This window comes from Sorex fumeus, unplaced genomic scaffold (assembly GCF_029834395.1).
Source record: "Sorex fumeus unplaced genomic scaffold, SorFum_2.1 ptg000009l, whole genome shotgun sequence".
NCBI classification, from domain to species: domain Eukaryota; kingdom Metazoa; phylum Chordata; class Mammalia; order Eulipotyphla; family Soricidae; genus Sorex; species Sorex fumeus.
In genome coordinates, this window is record NW_026606066.1 from 17,413,140 (window position 1) to 17,435,266 (window position 22,127).

Consider the following 22,127-nt stretch of genomic DNA (forward strand, 5'->3'; position numbering starts at 1 on the left):
CAAGGGCTGAGCACATCAAATGGGCTCCTCCACACTCCCACCTCCATTCCAGCTACTCTTTTTCCATGGAGAGAAGGAGATTGGGGAGATGAGAGTAGCCATGAGCAAAGCACTACTATGAGTGGCTCCAAAATAAACACAAATTAAATAAGCAAGAAAAGCATTTTTCAGGTGAGAACTGGCCTGGTCTCCAGATCTGGCCGTTCCTCTATTCATGAAATAGCACAACTGTGGGTGCAGTGCTCTCTGAGAAGGTCACTGTGGAAACAGAACACAAGACTAGCGCAGAAAACCAAACAGAATCAATAGAAATATAACACTTCTCCCAGTTTGCCAATTGGCTAAATAAAATCAGAAGAAATGGTGTCATTCACCAAGACAGGATGCTTTACTATGGGATGCTAACTACCCTCCATCACCTATATCTACTATAGAACCTGACCTGGACAATAGCGTCCTCTCTCTTTCCTCCCTCTATTAATACAGGCAAACAACACTTATTGTCTCTCTATTCAACAACCTGCCACACGCTGCAACATCAACAAATGTGTCAGACACAGGCACTTTCCCATGACCATTCAGGAAATTTCAGTGAGATTAAGTCCAGACCTCTTTCCCTCTACAGACCACTGACTCTGTCCAATTCCTAACCCCAAATCAAAACCTACTTTGGAAAACACTATAAAATATTTTGCATACTTCAGAGCCAAAAATTGGTAGAGGGAATATAGCAGGTCCTCCATAAAGAGTATTAAAAAATAAATCTGATAAATTCCCCCAGGGGTAACTACTATGTCATTATTAGACGTTTCCTTTTCCCATAATGGGTCACATGAATGGGCAATCCAGAATCACTTTTTCCACCACCCTGTAACACCATCAAATCTGTCAGCCATATTGCTATCTTATGCCCCAACCTGAAAGTTGCACTCTGAAAGGGCCAAAGTTTGGGCCACAGGAATGCTTTTGGCCTTTGTCGCTGTCTTAAAATCTTACCCTGAAAATAATGTTCTCATGCGAATCTCCTCCTTGTTCATCTCCTCATGGAAAGTCATAATCCTGCCTACTTAGGGACTTGCCTCCCCCATCAAAGACTAAATCAGAACAAACCTATGCTCTAAGAATATTTACTCCCACTTACTCTACACCTTATTCAAAGACACATGAACCAATTAAACTTCAGTCCCAACCCCTTAAATTAACGTACATAAGGCTTGTTATTTCAGGATTTTATTGAAAAAAATTCCATGCCTCATAGTACAGAGTTAAGGTACTTGCCCTGCATGCAGCCTACCCAGTTTTGATCCATGGCACCACATTGTCCCCTAAGTATGACGGAGAAACCCCCAAACACAGAGTTGGAAACAGCTCTCTGTATGATAACAATGGTTTGTTCTTTCTGCCTTGCCACAGGGAGCTCAGGTTTATTGGGTTACTCCCATCACAGTGCTCCCATTTGTTTTTATTTGTAACCTCTTTGTGTTCCGCTTTCCCGATCATCAATCACCTTTATCTCCTAATCAGACTCTGTTAACTTGTAAATATTGCTTTTCTCTTCTCCCTAAGTCCTTTGCAGAGTTAATTCATAGCAATGTCCTTTCTGTATGGACACAGGAAGACAGTCAATGCTATGCTTTTGTAACTTGTGAGTTAACTGCCTCCGAATAATATTCACTCCTGGACATCTTTTCTCTCGACATAAGCTTCAGTTGCCCTTACTTCCTAGCACCCCAAAAGCAGGGTGCCTACTAGGGGCTGGATGGACCCAGGGCAAGCTGTGAGTGAGCTACTGTGGCATTGAAATGAACGAGGCCAAAGCGCCATAATATTTAACTATAAGTTAAGAGCATGGTCATGGACAAATTCCGTCATGATCCACAAAGTAACATCTGGATTAGGACCCTGCTAGGGTTAGGGAAGAGCACTTTAGTCTGAGATCTATAGCAAGATGTCCCCAGGAGAGCCACTCTACAAGCTTAATGTATTTCTTACTATGTCCATATAAAATAACTAATATAAAATAACTAATATTAAGAAATAATAGTAAAATTAAGATGTAAATTAAGATGTTAATTAAATTAGAAGACTAAGGAGAGGAGAAACACCCCTAAGTAGTATTTTGCCCTTGAAGGGAAGAAGGGCTTTCATATGTTAATTGTGCAACCAGGTACTGTGTGGAAGCTATGGCAATGTGGGGAGATGCTGAGAGATTAGAGAGAGACCAAGGCAGCGAGAGAGTCTGGAAAGCCTAGCATGGGGGACAGGAGGAGAAAGGAATGAGGGGCAGTGTGAGACTACAATGGGGAGCTTAGTGAGACTGGAAGAGGCACGTGGGGAGAATGGAATGAATGACAACTGATCACCAACCAGCCTGGCCCTCATTTCCTCCTTCGTCTGCCCAAGGCATTGGCCTTCCCAATGCCTTCCAGGGTCGGGAAGCGGCTCAAGACCTCCAAACCAAGGCGAGGGTTCCCTATCCATCTGTTAATTACACAGCTTCCTATCAATTCCTATGTAGCCCAAATACTCCCCAACCCACTCCCCAAAAAAATCCTATAGATAAGATTACTTCTTGACTGTTTCTATTATAACATATTATCAAGATTGCATGTCTTATCCAGGTATCTCCTCCATTCCTAAAACTACAAGCACACATTAATGAGTTCATCATAGATAGTAACAGTGCAGAAAAAATGGAGAAAGGTTAAAGATGGAGAACAATTACCAACTATCTTCTCCTCTATACTCATTATCTCTGTCTCACTGAAAGCATCAGACTATTCAAAGTTAATGCATTTATCCTTGCAAGAACAAGGTATATTTCACCTCATGAAGCCTCTCTTTGTTTTGCTGATTCGAAACTGAGAGGAAGTGTATTAGGAACAGAGATGGCTATTTTAGGATACATTATTTTTTCAAAAAAAATAGATAACTATGCAGGCTATACTCATAATTGCCTGGTCTTTAAAATCTCATTTGCTAAGTCAGTCCCAAACTGGAAACTAGAAAAGGAAATCTTAAAAATAAAATCTATTTTCTAAACATCATTTAACAAGTCATCTATCTTCTGTAGCCAGAATCTCCGAGAGAAGAATTTCTAAAATGAAGAAGACATAGAAGACATAAGACCTAAACTATAATTACCTCTTGCCATAGACTGGCTATATCACTTTGTTTTAGTAATTGGCATGTGCTGAAAATGTGAAAAATCAAAAGAAATTTTTCTGCCAATCCCCACCTTAGACCAATAATTATTGACCCCTTTTTGATTAGTGATTTTAAAAAATAATCTAGGATGACTGAGTGGATCCTTGCCTCTTCCCAGATCAGAAATGAAAGGAAAGACTTCACAAGAGATCCCACAGGAATTCAAAGGATCATGATGCATTACTTTGAAAACTCTTTATGCACAAAAGGGTTAAGCTAGAAGAAACACATCAGTATGTAGATTCCTGTTACTTCCCAAGGTTGAACCAAGGAGAAAAAGAACATCTGAACAGACAAATTAATTACTCTTGAGGAAACTGAAATGACCTTGTGAAATGATCATCAAAAGTCTCCCCCAAAATAAAAAGTCAGGCCTACATGTATTTCCTAGTGACTTCTTCTAAACTTTTAAAAGAACAACTGCCAATCATTTTTAGACTCTTTCAGAAAGCTGGAGAAATGAAATTCTTCCAAAGAGTGTCGATGAGGCAAACATAACCCTAATTCCCAAAGCAGATAGACGCCACAAAAAAGAATTATAGACCTATTTCACTGGTGAAGAAAGATGAAAAGATCCACAAAAAAATTAGTAAATGGAATCCAACTTCACATCAAAAAAGACCAAGCATCATGAGTGAGTAGGATTCATCCTGGGGATCTAGGATAATTTAACATACACAAGTCAATCACATAATATACTGTATCAGTACAAGAAAGAATAAAAATCATATGAGTACATAACCAGATGCATGGAAAGCATTTGACAAGATTTAATAGCCAAAGTAACCCCTAGGAAAAAATGCTGAAAGGCTTCACTTTCCCCATGTTCAAATTTTCCTTTTATAGTTGTAATTAAAACACTGGAATAAGGACACACTGTCAGATCAATGGAATAGAATCAAGATCTCAGATACAAACGTGCAAATACATAGATAGTTAATTTTCAATAAAGGAACTAAAGTATCAAGTAGAACAAGGAAATCTCTTCAATAAGTGGTGATGGGATAACTGGTAGTCTCATACAAAAAAAATAAATTCGGATCCATTTTTAATATCATACATGGAAGTTAAATCAAAATGGATTAAATAATTCAATATAAGACCTGAATCTGTAAGTTATATTGAGGAAAAAATAGGCAGAACACTTCAGGGTACTGAAGCTAAAGGTATCATCAAGGATTCAATGACATTGGCCAAGCAAATTATAGCAAAAGAAATAAACAAATGGGATGACATCAAACCAAGAAGCTTCTGCATCTCAAAGGAAATGATGACCAGAATTAAAAGACACTCCACAGACTGGGAAAAAATATTTGCCCACCACTCTTCTGATAGCATGTTAATATTCAAGATAAATAAAGCAGAGGCAGTAATTTACAAGAAAAAGCAACAAACCTCATGAAAAAAATTGAGTGAAGAGATGAGTAGAAACTTCCACCAAAGATCACCAACAAATGACCATAAGGCATATGAAAAAAAAATAAAAGCTCTGCATTACTAGTCATCAGGAAAAGCAAATCAAAACAATGAGTTATCATAAGAGAAAGAACACATGGAGGGTGCGGGATCCCGGAGGAAAAAAAAAAAGAAAAAACAGGTTCCAAAAAGAGCCGAGTTCACCCGCAAGTTCCAGATGGAGTAGGTGCCGCATCCCGCCTCCCCCAGATGGAACCCCGGTGACCAGAAGCCTCTACAAACACAGCTCGAGTATGCGGGAACGAGGACCTTTTCTCAAAACCGCGCGGCCGCTTACGCGGCCGCGCGACATCTCTCTATATACAAGGTGATCAATGAGAAGTAAACCACCCAATCTTTCTCCCTGAAAGTCAGAGTTAAGTTTGGAGCACGGCCACAGCCCCAGAAACACAAGGACTTAATGCAGAACCCAGCAGCTTAGAGCAGAAAAGTGAAAGGACTATGCGTTAATCCAGGCCATCAAGTCTGCCGGAGGGGAAAGGGTGTTGCCCCATTCGCCCTCTCTTCTCTGGAAAGAAGGATGGCGGCCACATGGGAGCCTTGTGGACAGCAGGTATGAGCCGGGGGTGTGGGGGCGACTAAAACCTCATGGGAAGGGGGGCGTTCCGGTCCGTCCTTCACGCCCTACCGAGGTCACCAGTCACCCCCCACGAGCGGCTCTCCAGCACGGCCACAGCCCCAGAAGCACAAGGACTTAATGCAGAACCCAGCAGCTTGGAGCAGAAAAGTGAAAGGACTATGCGTTAATCCAGGCCATCATGTCTGCCCGGAGGGGAAAGGGTGTTGCTCCCTTCCACCCTCCTCCCTCTGGAAAGAAAGATGGCGGCCACATGGGAGCCTTGTGGACAGCAGGTATGAGCCGGGGGTGTGGGGGCGACTAAAACCTCATGGGAAGGGGGGCGTTTCACTCCGCCCTTCACGCCCTACCGAGGCCACCAGTTGCCCCCCACGAGCGGCTCTCCAGCACGGCCACGACTCCAGAACACAGAAACCAATTTCTTAACTATCTGACTTTCAGTAGAAATACTTCCAGGGTCAATAGGTAAAATAGCAGAAATCCAAAACCAACATTTAATTCTTGAACCCAGCTGTAGAAAGCAAATCACTTCACAATGCTTTTTCAGCATGTCTGATTTGGGGGGGGGGGGGTAAACTCTAAATAATAGTGGTGAATCTTTTATTGAAACAATCTAATCAAAGCGGATAGAGTGTTAACTAGAATTCATCTGCCTCACAGGGACGGGGAGGGGTGGGGGGGTGGGGTGTTATTGGGGTTCTTCATGGGAAAAAATAAGTATTGGTAAAGGGAAATGTGTTTGATATTTGCATGACTGAGACATAAACCTGAAAGCTTTGTAACCTTTCCCACAGTGATTCAATAAATAAATAAAAAAAAATAATAATAATAAAAAAAAAAAAAACAATGAGTTATCACCTCACACCAGAGAGACTGGCAGAAAGAACAGAAACAACCATTGCTGACATGATGTGTGGAAAAGGACCTTCAGTCACTGCTCGTGAGAATGTAGACTGGGCCAACCCTTTTGAAAAAACAATATAGACACATTTCAAAAAACTAGGAATTTAGTTTTCATATGACCCAGCAATTCCACTTTTTGGCCTATACCCCAAGGGCTGAAAAACACTATTTAGAAAAAAACATTTGCATTGCTATATTCATTGTAGCCCAATTCACAACAGCCAAAATCTGGAAATACACCAAATGTCCAGAAACAGATGACTGGATAAAGCACATGTATACAATGGTACATATATACAATGGAATACTACTAAGCTGTAACAAAAAATCCGATTACACAATTTGCTGCTACGTGGTTGGAGCTGGAGGATCATGGCGAGTGAAGTTAGTCAGAAGGAGAGGGACTTAAACAGAATGATCTCTTGCATATGCAATATATAAAGAAACATAGGAGGGGAATAACAAATACGAAAGGCAACAGAAACTGAGAACTGGTCTTCAACAGGATGCAGACCACTAGGGAGGGAAAGCAGGGATAGGATAGGGAAGCAGATACTGAAACGAAGGCCAAGGACATTGGTCCCTCTGGGAGAGTTTCAAACAGAAATGTGTCAGACATGAAACCCTATCAGTAACAGTATTATAAACCACAGTTCACAGAATTAAAACAAAAATAAAAAGTGCCTGTCACGGAAACAGAGCAGGGACACTGATGGAAGGAAGTTGACACTGGTGATGGTATTGATGTTGGAACACTGTATGCCTGAAACACAACTAAGAATAACATTGTAAATCATGACCTTGGGGGGGAAATATATATATATGTAAATAAAAGGTAAAGGTAAAGGCCCTCCCGTTGATCGTCGATTTGCTCGAGCGGGCCCAGTAACGTCTCCATTGGAGACTTCGTTGTTACTGTGTCTGGCATATCGAATACTCTCCGTAGCTTGCCGGGCTCTCCGAGTATATATGTAAATATATATATATATATATATTAAACCTAGGCACCAGACAGATGGCTCAAAGGACTGGAGCTCGCTTGCACGCGGGACGTTCAGATTCAGTCACCAGCACCACATGTTCCTCCAGGCACCACCAAGAGCAACCCCAAGAACCAAGTCAGGAGTCATCCCTAAGCACCAGGGATACAGTCCAGAAACAAAAGCAAAGGAGCAAAAATTATAATCGATGATCCCATATAATTTTCACACGTACCTAAAACAACTGCTTCCAGACAGAGTATGAGCTTTCTCCCACTTAGCATATTTCCAAATCCTGAAATAAGTTTCAATATGCCTACTATATAGCTAAGAAAACTAAAAGACCCTAAAAGAAAAATGCCAAAGATCTACGTCAGTCATATAATTTTTTAAAGTAGGACATCGCACTAATGTTTTGTACTATTGAAAAGTAGTGAATATCTTCAAGTCCATGCAGATTTCAAACATAAATGTATTTTTGAAAAAGAAAAAAATCAAATGCATACCTGTTTTTTCCTTGAATTCGCTTTGGGAAAGAGGCCTGCTGACAACACAGATGTAAATGGAGAACAGCATAGCTCAGGAAAGGGGTTTGGAATAGATGGCATTTCCAGAACATCCAGATCTTTCTTTTTTCTCCTACAACAAGAGAACATAGGATATAATTTACATAAATCATAATGTAAAATACAATTGCTCTCAGGATTTAAAAACTAAGACCAATATACACTACTCTGGATAACACTAATACTATAAAAAGTTTACAGAAAAGATCTGCCATATATTTCTGTAAGTTGAAATAAAATTTGAATAAAAACCAACCTCTGATAATATTCATAGTAATATTCAGGGGGATACGGTAGAAATATATTTTACAAGGATGCAAATCTCATTTATAGCACTTTTTATAATTTTCCAAAAGCTGAAATACAAACTATATTTTCTTAATGTACAAATCATTCTGAGGAGTAATAGTGTTAGGTATCCATTAAATCAACAGTCTACAAACATTTAGTAAAATCATTCCTATGCTATTTTACTAATTACTTTTGGAAGTTATGGTTTATTAATTATAGCTGTGGTTCATCTCACTTCAAATTTCATTCACAATGTTGCCCACACACACAGTCTGTTGATTTTGCAAGCGCTTATAGATACTAAACCTCAAGGCATTGTTTCTGAGGAGGTAACTCAATAGAACTTGCTTGCTCGTGTAAATGTACTCTAGTGCAGAGTAATTTTAACCTCAGTGAAGTTGAAGCACTTTGGAAATGTAAGAGGGGGAGAAGTACCATTTAAATGTGTGAATATAAAGGATTATAGATTTTTGTATTGCTGCAGCCTTTTCCTTGCCTAAAATATGTGCAAAACTGTGAACTCTAAAGGCACTTAATGCTGAATGTTACAGAGATTGGGAAACCTTTTAAAGCCTCTATTCTTTCCTGCTGAACAGGAGACTGCTCAAATGTCAATCCCGCTTTGCTTCTCCTGGGTCTCTGTAAGACTCTGTGGGAGGTGAAGTCACTTAAGCTGCAATTTTTTTTAAGATATAAAATGGGGGGAAAAAAGTATTTATTTATTTATTTATTTATTTGGAAGATGGAGCCATGAAGAAGGCAGAAAAAAAGGGAGTGGGGGGGGGGTCAAGCTTAAAACTTTGGCCTTATAGTTAACACCGATCTGCCTAGGAGAGGGGGGGGAGGGGGGGGAGAGAGAGACAGAGACAGAGAGACAGAGACAGAGAGAGACAGACAGAGAGAGATCCAGAAAGAGAGACAGAGAGAGACAGATAAGGAGAAGACAGAGAAGAGAGAGAGAAGACTGAAGGAAGATAGGTGACAGAGGGAGAGAGAGAGAGGAGAGAGAGGAGAGAAAGAGGAGAGAGGGGAGAGAGAAACGGAGAGAAAAGACAGAAGACGGAGAAGCGAGGAGACAGGAGAGGAAAGATTACAGGCAGAGAGGTGGGGGGAGAGAGCGAGAGAAAGAGAGGGGGGGGGGAAGAGACAGGGACAGAGAGAGACACAGAGACAGACAGAGAAGAGAGGAAGAGAGGAGACAGGAGAGAGGAAAGACAGGGAGAGGAGAGAGAACGAAAGAGAGAGACAGGAGAGGGAGAGAGACAGAAAGAGAGACAGGAGAGAGGAGAGGGGGAGAAAGAGACAGAGAGGAGAGACAGGAGAGACGGGGGGGGGGGGAGAAAGAGACAGAGAGCGGAGAGACAGGAGAGACAGGAGAGAGAGGGGGAGGGAGAGAGAGAGAGAGAGAGAGAGAGAGAGAGAGAGACAGGAGAGAGACAGGAGAGAGAGAGAGAGAGAGAGAGAGAGAGAGAGAGAGAGAGAGAGAGAGAGAGAGAGAGAGAGAGAGAGAGAGAGAGAGGAGAGACCCGGCGCTCTCAATGAAACCGCGATGCTATTTATAAGGAGGCGCCGGGAGATCGCAATGTCCTACGGCTCGGCTCGGGGGCAGGAGCCAGCTCCAAGGGGCTGGTCTGCGGAGACTTTCACAAACTTGGCCCCGCGCTGGGCACATGGCTCACCCCCGAGGACCGCCCCCTGCGCCCCGAGGCGCCGGGCCCGCCCGGACACTCCCGCGCCCTCGGGGGCTGCCTACCTGTCGGCCGCCGCGCAGCCGCGGGTCCCGTCCGGCGCGGGCGGCCCGGGGGCCGGCGCGGGGGTCGCGGGCGTCGCCCCTCCCCTGGGCAGCGCCGCACACCTGGGCGGCCAGCGGCGAGCGGCGGGCGGCCGCCCGGCCCGCGGCGCTCTGCCCATCCCGCAGGGAAGTGGTCATCGTGGCCGGCGTGGGCAGCCGGGCGGCATGGGCGAGCCGGCGGCGGGCGACGCGGCGCGGGCGCGGCAGGTGCGGTGGCCTCGCGGCCGGCGCTGGCGGCCCGGGCAGCCGAGACGCGCGGCCGAGAGCTGCCGGCGAGGCGGCGGGGGAGGGGAGGGGGCGGAGGAGGAGGGTGGGGAGAGGGGAGGAGCGGCCGGTGGGTGGGGGCCGCGGGGCGCGGCGCGGAGGGGGCGGGGAGGGCGCCGGGCCTCGACAGCGCGGCCGCGGGGGTCGCGCCGCCCGCGCCGGGCCCGAGGGTGGGGGCGGGGAGGGGGGGCGCGGGGGAGCCGCCGCCCCCTCAGGTGGGCGCCGGGGCGCGAGGCCGAGCCCGGGGTCGGGGCGGGCGGCGCGCCGCTGCCCGCGGGGACCCCGCAGAGCGGCCCGACAGCCGGCGGGGCCGGGGACCGCTGACCCCCGGACCCTTTCATTCCCCCTGCGGGCGATCTGAGATCACCTCAGCTGTCGCTGGGCCGCCATGACAGGCCCCACGGTGCCAGGAGGCCAGGGGGCAGGGGCCTGGCTGGCCCCGTCTTCCCCCCCACACCACATGCCTCATCTCCGGACTCTGCCGCCTGGGAGCAGGATTAGTGCGGGGGGGGGGGAAGGAGGGGGGAGGCAATCCGTGCAGAGAACTACTGAGGTGTCTGATCATTTTTTAAGTAAGGCAAGAGTAAACCTGGACTCCTAAGAAATGGTTTTCCTCTGGTATGACAGCGTTTCAGAGACTCCTCGCGCGCCTTCTGTTCCACTCTCACCACTGTCTCTCGAATTAGATGTTGACCCCATTTTACAGATAAGGCAGTTGGGGCCCTAGGTCATCAAGTAGTACCTTGCGCAACCTCGCACCAGCGACGGGTTGCAGTCAAGCTTGCAGCCCAGAAGATTCTCTCTCCAAGCCCTCTGGACTAGCAGAAGCAGGGATTCCATTCAGAGCACGCTCGGGGAGACAGCAGCTCTACTTTGAAATTCTGCGTGATACTGTGTCAGCTTTTCCTGTGAGTGCCCCCCATCCCACTGCGCAGTTGAGAATTTCCAAATGTTTTACACACTCTTTGTTCTTTGACCAAATTAGGTAACATCATCTGTCCCTGGCATCTGTTACACCAGGTTTTCTTAACCTCCACAACCTCTGCCCAGGGAAAGGCAAACACTGCCTCCAGAAGAAAGAGGTACCCTCACTCTTTCATTGCCTTGTTTTTCCAACTCCTCACCCCCGCCCCCCCCCCCCCCACGCGCACACACGTGGATGCACACCAACACTCTATGACACCTCTGACAAACCCTGATGGGTCGCTGACTTACAGCCTGCGAGGAATCCTGGAATTCTCCGCTGACGCAGAAAATTTTTGATTTGCCACTTTCTTTGTTTTACCTAATTCAAAGTTAAAACTCAATAAGGAGTAGAACTGGCCTACTTGTGATGGCTGTGGACTCCAGGAGGCTTAATACAGTGCAGACACAAGACAAAATGGTAGTTTTCCCGAAGGATATGATTAATAATGTTAATTATGGTATCACTCACATGTACTGGTGGTTTATGCTGGGCAGTGCCTAACACATGTTCATTACTCTGAATTGGAGTCTAGATTCTAGCTGGGGGTTGTAGGCGGGTTTAATATAAAAATATGCAGATATAATGAGGTCATTGCAGAAAAGTGGAAAAGAAGAATGTACGTGCAAATCGAAATATAGCCATGAAGAAAATTTCTTCGTCATCATCATCATCATTCTTATTTCATCCCAGCGATTTGCAGGAAGTAATTTATCCTCTAAAAAATGATATCAGGTCAGAGACATAGTACAGAACTTAATGGGCTTGTCTTGCATGCAGCTGACTCCAGTTCGATCTCTGACACCATATATGGTTCCCTGAGTACTACTAGGAGTGATCTCTGAACATAGATCCAGAGTAAGCCCTAAGCATAGACACACAAAATTTTAATTATGGGTAGTCAGTAACAGATTTCCCCCCTCCTTACTCCAAAAATTCTCATTCTTAAGTCTCCCTCTGTAGGAGATTGCCCCCCTAACAAAAACCCAACCCCTCAGTCAGATAGTCCCCTGAGCAAAAGGTCTTACAATATAGACTTGGTCTTAGAATATGAGCAGGCAGCAAAAATGTGCACAGGAGAGAACAGAATTAAATAGTCTATGGTCTTCTAGATGTAGATGGCAACATAGTAAAAATAGAATAGGAAACTGTCACAACTGTATGCTTTAAGGTTCCTACTGAATAGCCATGTGAAATATACCAGTACTCTTAATGAGCCCAATAAATTTAAATTTGTTGTTGTTTGTGTGGGGGCCACACCTGCCAATGCTCTACTCTCAATTATTACTTCCGGCAGTGTTTGGGGAAACATGAGATGCCAGGGATTGATCTGGGTTGGCGGTAACCAAAGCAAGCACCTTACCTGCTGCACTGTCTCTCTAGTACCTGACCCACTGAATTTTGATATGCTTACTAACTGTTCATAATGTCTCTGCAACTTAACTTTTGGCTGCCCAGATGACCCCAAAGATTGGGCAGTCCATGCATTTTTTTTGTCTCTTTACGTGTTTTTCTTATTCTCTGTGACTGAGCCTCTTTGGACAGTAGGAAGGTGCCAATCCTATTGGCTTTAGACAGTGCTCTCTCCCTCTCTCTCTCTCTTTATCTTTTTCCCTCTCTCTCTCTTTCTCCCTCTCTCTTTCTCCCAAACATACACACACATGACTTTTTTATTGCAAAAAGGATTGATGGATTCTGCATATCCTTAGGATAACAGAAATACATATATATATACATATAATACATATGTATATATACATATGTGTGTATATATATATTCACAAAGCATATCATTCTCCATCTTCCAGCATAAAGGTTTATCCTCCGTAAATAATAATCATTGGTTGGAATGAGATATCAATTGTCTTCACTCTCTGGACATTTTCTCATTTAATGAAGATCCAGGAAATATACATTTATAGGCTTTATGCTATTCTGTTAATCCCCATGAGTGTTTTTTTTAAGTAATACCTCCAGCCCTCAGGGGCAAAAATAGAAAAGAGCAAGTCTCCAAGGAATAAGAACCTAAATAGTTTTTTAGATTGGCATTAAATATTGAATTTACTCTCAGACACCTTGAAGATATGTACCAAGAATTACTAGAATTAGCTCACTCACATTTTTTTAGACAAGACCAGAGTTGGGTTTTGTATCCCAGAGGTTTACAAGGAATGGTGATAAAGAACTCTAATATAAAAGGTTTACAATACTATCAACCCACTAAAGCTGAAAAGAATGCAATGCAAAAGGGTTGTCTTCATGCCCCCAGAGTTGACTTCTGAAACAGGAAAGCAGTTATCTTGCTACTGAAGATCTGGGCCTCCCCTACTTGGCTATTTTCCTACTTGAAATGAACCTTGTAGATTGCAGAGGAAGCAAATTGATTCCTGGTCCTTCCTCCAACAGTATGTCTTTTTGACACATTTTACCTTCATTTCCTATTTACACTGAAGGATCTCAAGAGTTTTATCCTCAAGGAAATTGTGCCTTCCTTTCTTTCTTCTCCTTTTCTTGTCAACTCAAATGTTTCAACTCTTCATTTGGGAAAGATCCAAACTTACAGAAAAAGTTCACAAGCGAATTCCTTTTTGACTTATTACAAACAAATCCTGACTGAAGAATATGAAAAAGAGTACTGTTGGCTCTCCAAAACACGGATTTTCACAATAATCAACTCCTCTGTATTTATAGATAAGCCATAAGTATTTATTTATTCCTTTTGTATGTGTGTGTGTGTGAAGCAAAACAATTTTTATTGAAACTAATTCAGAAAACCATGAGGGGAGAAAGTGAGAGCAAGAAGTTTAAGTTCAAGAGAGAATACTGGTTTCTCTAAAGTGGAAATAGGCAAGCTAAGAAACATGGAGATGATAAGTGTTCAAGAGAGAACACAGGCTTGAAGAGCAAGCCAATAAGTATTCTTTCTTAAGCATCATTGAGTAGATTATTTGGATTTAATCTTTATATAAGTAGAATCCTACTCTGTCATGCTTTTGTATTCAAGTTGGCTCCCTTAATAAATTATTTACGATAATTTTCCTTGCTTTTGCAAATTGCTGCAATTTTTTATTTTATTATTTGTAAACTTAACAACTGATTTATCCTTTTTACTACTGATAAACATCTGTGATGTTTCCAGGCTTTTACTGTCACTAATTCTGCTGAAATTCATGTTTTGTGCACATCTATTGAGCATAAGCACATGCATTCCTGATCACATGTGTATGTGCAGGAGTTGCAATGTAAGCTCATTGTATCTGTGTATGTTTGGCTTACGAGATACTGCCAGTTGTCCAGTGTACTTGTACCAGTTTTCACCACCAGCAGCAATGCCAAAGTTTCCCTATTCCCCTATTCTCATAAACTTGACAAGTTGACTATTGGTTTGATTGTCACAATAGACTATTTGTTGAGTAACTAAATACTTCACAATTATGGAAATTTTTACATTGTTATAATCTTCTTTTGACAAATACCCCTTTAAGTTTTCTGGCCATTTAAATGATGTTTTGTCTGTCTTTTATTCTTTCATAGGAGTTCTTTTATTGTTATTGCTTTGAGACCATATCTAGCAATGTTCAGGGATTATTCTTGGCTCTACATTCAGAGATTATTTCTGCCATAGCTGGTAGTGCAGGGGATTGAACCTGGGTCGGCCACATGCAGGTAAGCACCTCTACAGAGTTCTTTTGTAAATTAATTCTAACTTTTTTGATAGCATGTTTTAAAATTTCTCATCCTATTCTATGTCTTAACATTAAAGCTCTCTTAATCGTATCTTTTGATAAGGAGCTGTTCTTAAATTTAATATAGTCAAATTGATGTTTTATGATTATATTTTTATATACTGCTTAGAGTATTTCTCTGTATATCACAGAAATTTATTACTTAACTTTCACTGTTAAATCTGTGCTCTACGTAAGACTGATTTTTTTTTTGTTTTTGATTGAACTAGAACTGACACACATTATTTTAATTTCAGGTATATGACATAGACTTGACATTTTACTTATTATAAAACAATTATCACAATAAGTATAACCATCTTGGCAACTTTTATATTTACAATTTTATATTATTTATTATAGGGCCCATGTTTTACCTGATGTCTTCTTGACATATATGTTGAATTATTTACCATCTTAGTGGATTTTAAATTTGCAATGCAAATTATTGATTATATTTCCCACGTTATACATTTTACCCATTTGACTCATTTCATAACTTGAAGTTTGTGCCTCTTGATCTCATTCATCAATGTCACTCTATACTTAATCTTCCTCCTTTCTACTGAAATCTTACTTTTATAATTATAGTTTTTTTGTCTCTTTTTTTAGATTCCACATAAAGGTGAAATCATGGTATATGACTTTCTATTTGGTTTATTTCACCATTTTTCAGCCATTTTGTCTCAAACAGCAAAATTTTTATTATTTTTGGCTAAAGAATATTGTGTGTGGGGGTGTGCAGGTGTTTGTGTGTACAATCCTTTTGTTATTTATCCATTTTTGAAAAATTGGGTATGTTTCCATGTTTTGGACACTGAAAATAATGTTTTGGTAAACACTGAAACATTTTAACTATCCCTTAAAATTCACTGTCACTGTCCTCCCATTGTTCATCGATTTGCTCAAGCAGGCCCAGTAACGTCTCCATTGTGACAGTTCGCTTAAAATTAGAGTTTTCATTTTCCTTGGGTAAATACTCAGATATACAGGATCATTTAATAGTTTCATTTGTTAACAAAGTGCCACATTTTTTTTCTATATTGACTGTACCAATATAGTGACTAGACCTAACAAACGTACAGGTTCCTTTTTTCCCACAGTCTCATTCATATTTGTTGTGTCTTATTTTTTTTAGATAACAGCAATTATGATAGAAATGAGATGATATAAAACTGTAGTTTTGATTTACATTTCCCTGTTATTAGTGATATCATACTTCTTAATTTTATATCCGTTGACTCTCTTCTTTGAATACTTGTATATCTTCTTTGAAAAAAAGTATCAATTTAGTTTCATTTTTAAAATTGATGTTTTTAATTTTATCAGCCCTTCATGTATTCCTTAAAATCTTTATTATATATGATTAAAACCCAGCAGTTTGCCTTGTCATTTTGTTGAGCTTCCTTCCCAGCAAAAACATTTTTTTTTTATAGTTCTGGATTGATGACTCAAAGGACTGAATGTTTGCTTTACATGTGGCAGCCTTGGGCTTGATCCCTGACACTGCGTGGTTCTCCGGCACCATAGGGACTGACATATGAATTGTGTTAGCAATGGCCCCATAGCACCATTTTTAAGGAATCCCTGAGAACTGATCTGGGAGTTAATACCTAAGCATCACCCATTGTGGGCCCTATAACAATAACAAAGCAGGGGAGGCAAAGGGGAAGGTTTTTAGTTTGATATAGACTCATTTGTTCATTTGGTTTTCTACGTGGCTCTCAGGTCAAATAAGGAAAACATTGCTAAGATGGATATCAAGGAATTTATCACCTGAATCTTCCAGGAATTTTATGTTTTCAGATCTTTTCCTCAAGACTTTAATCTTTTTTGAGTTAATTTTTTGGTTTGGTCTAAGAATGCTACAAACTTATTCTTTTGTACTTGGCTGTCCAGTTTTTCCAGCACCATTGATTACACAGATTATCTTTTACCTTATTATATTTTCCCCTTTCTTTGTTGAAATTAATTGGTCATGTGTATGTAGGTTTATTTACTCTGTCTCACTAATTTATATTCTCTGTTCATTTGTCATTACCTTACTTTTTTAAAATCAGGGAACATAATGCATTCAGTTTTTTTTTAAATATCTCAAGATCATTTTGATTATTCACAAACGTATGTTTCTAAACAAATTTTAGAATTGCTTGTTCTATTTCTGGGTATAATGATGTTAAAGTTTTGATAGCAATAGCATTTCATTTGCTTTGGGGTTTTGCTTTGGGAAATATATTTTGTCAATATTATTTCTTTCAGTCCATGAGTGTGAAATGTCTTACCATTTTTTGGTATCATTTATTTCTTTCATCAACATCTTACAATTTTCAATGTATTGGTCTTACCTTAGTTCAATTCAAGGTCATAATTCTATGAAATTCATGCTCTTTTGCATGATGGTTGAAAGTGGGACTGTTTTCTTATCTTTCTGAGAGTTCATTATTGGTATATAAAATGTTAGCTTGTATGTTATTTTTTATCTTGCACCTTTACTGAATTTCTTTGTTAATTTGAATAATTTGGGAGTGGGCTTTAGTGTTATTTAAAATTACATTGCCCACAAATAGTGGATGTGGTCGCAACACTGGGTAGCAACAAATAATTGGCCTGGAGGAAAATTACTTTGATATGAGTAACCAACTTGTCTAAATTCAGCTTGATTGACAAATTAGGTATGTTGAATTCATCAAATCTAACAAGTAGACATTGGTGATACCCACCAGTGCCTATATATTTTTTTTAATGCAGGAGTACTGCTATTTATTCAGTCACTGATTAAGCTGACTGAAGCAGCATGAACTCCACATTACATTTTTAAAAAATTTTAATTGAATATCCGTGAAATAGACCATTACAAAGCTGTTCATGATTTCATCCAACATCCACCAATCCATTAGTGTACATATCCCACCAATGTCCCCCATCTCTCTCCTACTATCTCCCAACACCCACCTCCCACCCCCACCCTCCCTCTATTTTTGTGCATTATGGTTTGGGATGCAGGTACTAAGAGGTCATCGTGTTTGTTCAAGGCATTCAGAATTTTTATCAGGTTTGTAAAACTGGAGTCGCTTTTTAACTGGGTGGAAGCTCTGGTTGTAGACGTGACCGCTAAAGCTTCCAGACATACAGGGAGGTGAGGGGAAGGTAGCCCATCCCAACCCCAAGAAAGCCTGGAGATTTCAATCACAGAACCCACATACACAAATTTTCAGCAGATTCTGTCTTAGTGAGGTCCATTCTGAGACGGTGGAATCAGGCCAGAAGTATGGTTGTGCTTTTGGATTGTGAAAGCAAGCGACTGCCAGGGACTCTGCTTGGATGGGCACCAGGCTAACCTGCCTCCCCCATCCACCCCACCCCCAATTTACCCCAGTCTGTTCAGCCTTGTTTGGGTCCCAGATTAACTGTTGCTTTTGATCTCTTTTGAGATTTATTTATGATTCTCTGAAGCAAGACCTGTAGAAGAGCTTACATGGTGACACTGAAGTTGGTTTGTAGGGATGACTGCCAGTGCTTCCAGTAGTATAGAAAAGTTGGGGGAGCTAGCCCATCCCAACTCTGAGAAAGCCTGGAGATTTCTGTCACAAAACTTGAGTATCCAAATTTTCAACAGGTTATCTCGGTCAGATATGTTCGGAAACAGTGGTGTCTGACTGGGAGCATAGCAGCGATTTTGGATTATGGAAGCAGGTGGCTGTCAGGGGCTCTGCTTGGGTGGGCATCAGGCTAAACCACCCCCCTTTGATTTACCTCCATCTGATCAGCCTTGCCCGGGTCTGAGATTAACTGCAGCTTTTGACCTGAACTCTTTAGAGATGTATTTATGGGTCTCTGAAGCAAGACCAAAATATGAGCTTGTATAGCAGAGTCCAAAGTAATTTGTAGGCATGACTCCCACATACCTGACTTTTGACCATTTAATTTCTCAGGAAACTTTGTCCGAAGTTGTTGGGGTCCAGCCAGAGGCACATCAACAATTTGGGGGTATCAGGAAGCCTGAAGGCACCATCAGGCTGCTGATGCATTCACCCCACAGGTACAGGATGACCTGCTGAGTGCCTCTATCTTGATGGAGAAAGAACGCTCCAACAGACTTTTGCTGCCCCTGGGATTAGCTGATGAATTTTTGTTATGTATGATTTAGGCACTTCACATTATAGCTTTTGCGCTAAATCTCAAAGAAAGCAAATCTTTGCATCTTTAAGATTCACCATCACCTCTTAAATTTCCTGTTTTTTTAGAAATTCCTCTATTTTTCAAAGAATATTTGGGGATGACAGACTAAAGGTCAAAGAGCTGAACACATTTTGCATGCAGCAGGTTTGGGTCAATTTCCTGACCTTCATGGTTCTCTGACCACCATCAGGAGTGACTTCTGAATACAGAGCTGTGAGTGGCCCTACAGTGTTTAGACTGTAGGAGTTGAAGTGACTGAGATTCCTCACTCCTCTGGAGAAGCGTATTTGTGCAGTCTCTAGACCAATAGGTCTGAGGTGGGGCATCTTATAAAGCCTCGCTCTGCCGTTGGGGGCCAGGGAGATAGAACAGTCAGTAGGGTGCCTGCCTTGCATGTGGCCAGCCCAAGTTCCATCCCCAGCACCTTATATGGCTCCTTGAACCCTGCCAGGAGTGACTCCTGAGTACAGAGCTAGGAGTAATTCTTGAGCACTGCCAGGTGTGGTCCCAAAACAAAGAAAGAAAAACAAAACAAAAAACCTCTATTTGCCTCTCTCACCCATTTTGCTGTGGTTGCTTTTCTCTCATTATAAGCTGTCAGTTCATTCTTAGATGATTTTCAGAAGATATATTCTATAAATACATACACATTTCATGTATCCATGGAAGTTGTGAACCCAGGATCTTTCTGCGCCACATTCATGAAACTTGTCTTGTTTTTAATTTTCTTACGACATGTTTTTATGAAACAGAGGCTTTTTACCCCCTATAAAAATATGTCATTGTCAAACTGGAAAGCTGGTACAAGTCTCTTGCCTTGCATGCAGCTTATTTTGGTTCTATCTCCAGCACCACATGTGGTCCTTCAGGCACCTCTAGAACAGACCTGAGTACACCCTGAACACAGCTGGATATAGGCCAAAAACAAAACAAACAAAATAGTTCATTGTTATAGCATCATCTGCTATAAATATTATCCTTCCTTACAACTGTCCAGTGCCTCTCTTATCATAATTTAATTATTGATACATTCATGAGCTTTTCTGAAGTTTCTCTCCTATTCCATTGGTTTATTTTTCAAAAACTGTGTGAATTCCTAAATTACTGTGATTAACAGTAGTCTTAATATTCAGTAGGGTAAAGCTTTTCATTTTATACTTCATTTATTGCATTTGGAAATTGCAAGTTCTTCTGTAAAAATGTAATAAAATGTTTGTATTTTGGAGATATTTTTGCTTTGGGAGCCATATTTGGATCTAGTGTTTCTCATTGGCTTCTTCCAGCTGGTGCTTGAGGGTTGTTCTTAGCAGTACTCAAGAGTGTATAGTGCATGAGTTCCACCAGCATGTATAACATGGAATCCAGCATTTTGAGCTGTCTCCCAGTCCCCTTAGTGAAATTTTGTTGCAATTGTACTGTATGTATAAATAAGCTTAGTGTTTAAAAAAAAAAAACTAAAGCATGCCACAAAAAACAAAACACTGTCCTCCCATTGTTCATCGATTTGTTCGAGAGGCCCAGTAACGTCTCCATTGTGAGACTTCTTGTTACTGTGTTTGGCACATTGAATACTCTCGGTAGCTTGCCGGTCTCTCCGAGAGGGGCAGAGGAATCAACCCGGCTCGACCAGGCTGGCTGCGGGCAAGGCAAACGCCCTACCGCTGTGCTATCACTCCAGCCCATAAAAACATGCCAATCCATAAAATTTCTTTTCATTTGGCTATATCTTTAATTTATTGTGACTATGTCTTATGATTTTCTATTTAGATAATTTGTACATATACTGTAACACATTTTTAAATGTTTGATGATTTTCAACCCTTTTGCACATTTAAGTTTAGTGTTTCTATCATTTTTATGAGAAAACAACTGCTTTCTCTTATAGAGCTTGCTCTCAGTTTAATTTTTCATATTAACATTTAAATATAGTCATTTTATTTTTTTTCTACATATGTGGCTGTATTATCTGGGAATAGTGAGATATTTATTTCTGTATGTTTAATGTTTTGTTTTATGTGTATTTTGCTAATCTTACTAAGCTTCTCAATATTTTACTCATTATTGAATATAAGTGTTCATAGCACAGTTTTTAGGAATATTATTGATTTGAAAGGGATACAGATTAAATTTATCACTTTCATATCATTAAAATAGATATCCTTTATCATGTAATAAGGTAAACTTTACTAAGAATCACTTAGCATGGGTTAGAGAGATAATACAGGTGTTAAGATGTTTGCGTGGATCCCTCTGATCTCTTTTTGAATCCCCTTTACTACATATGGTCCCCTGTCAGGGGACACTCAGGAACACAGAGCAAGAAATAGCCTTTGAACACTACTGGGTGTGATGCCAAAATTTAAAAAGAAGATATTTTATCACAAATAGATATTGGGTATTTTATCAAACATTTGTTTCTTTTAAACCATTTTAAACCATTCTCTTCTTTCCTATAAAGTCTCATTTGCTAGATCTGCTGGGAAGCTTTTGTGAGTTTCTTCATATTTAATTTCCTTCTTTGATTTTCCATATTATATCTTTCCCTTTTTCTGAGTACAGTATGTCTTGGAATATTTCTTTTGGATCTGTTTTCTGGGACACTTCTAGACCTCTTGAATCTGTATGCATATACTTGTCAACTCTGGGAAATTATTGTCTATGATTTATATAAATGGATGACCATTGTAGATGCCTTCTTGTTCCTTCCCAAAGATCTTACGTTCTCTTGAACTAATCCCATAGTTCTCTTAAGTGTTGCTCATTAATATTCAGAACTTTTCCCACCTTCTTTTATTTTCTTGAGGTTTCCTGAATCTCAACTTGGAGCTCACTGATTTTTTTCTCAGCTGCTATTATTCTTCTCTGGAGAACTTCTGTTGGGATTTTTAAAAATTTATGTTATGTTTGTTTGGTTTTGGGGCCATATCTGTCTGCTCAGAGCTTACTTTTAACTGTACACTCAGTAATCATTCTTGGCGGACTTGGAAGACCATTTGGGGTTGGTGCCTGGGATCAAACCCAGGCCAGCTGCTTCCAAGGCAAGCACCTTATACTATCTCTCCAGCCCCTGAGTTCTTTATTTCACCTATCATATTTTTGATTTCTGTTACTTCTTATTGTAAAGGCTCTCCCGTTGATCATCGATTTGTTCAAGCGGGCCCAGTAACGTCTCCATTGTAGACTTTGTTGTTACTGTGTTTGGC

The 22,127-nt window shown here is 41.0% G+C and overlaps 2 protein-coding genes across 2 annotated transcripts in view; both read right to left on the bottom strand.

Moving 5' to 3' along the window:
- GRB14 (growth factor receptor bound protein 14) overlaps positions 1–10,919 on the bottom strand; it is a 172,832-nt gene extending 161,913 nt beyond the window's left edge. Inside the window, exons 1-2 of the mRNA XM_056110377.1 lie at positions 10,799–10,919; positions 7,650–7,782 (exon numbers count right to left, since the gene is read on the bottom strand). Of these exons, the coding sequence (XP_055966352.1) occupies positions 7,650–7,782; positions 10,799–10,896 (231 nt within the window). The 5' untranslated portion in view covers positions 10,897–10,919. The remainder of the gene's footprint in view (positions 1–7,649; positions 7,783–10,798) is intronic.
- On the bottom strand, positions 9,618–10,035 carry LOC130019740 (growth factor receptor-bound protein 14-like). Its single transcript, XM_056110380.1, has one exon. It carries the CDS (start codon positions 9,928–9,930, stop codon positions 9,676–9,678), a length of 255 nt encoding a protein of 84 aa, XP_055966355.1. The 5' UTR covers positions 9,931–10,035; the 3' UTR covers positions 9,618–9,675.
- Positions 10,920–22,127: the final 11,208 nt, after the last annotated feature.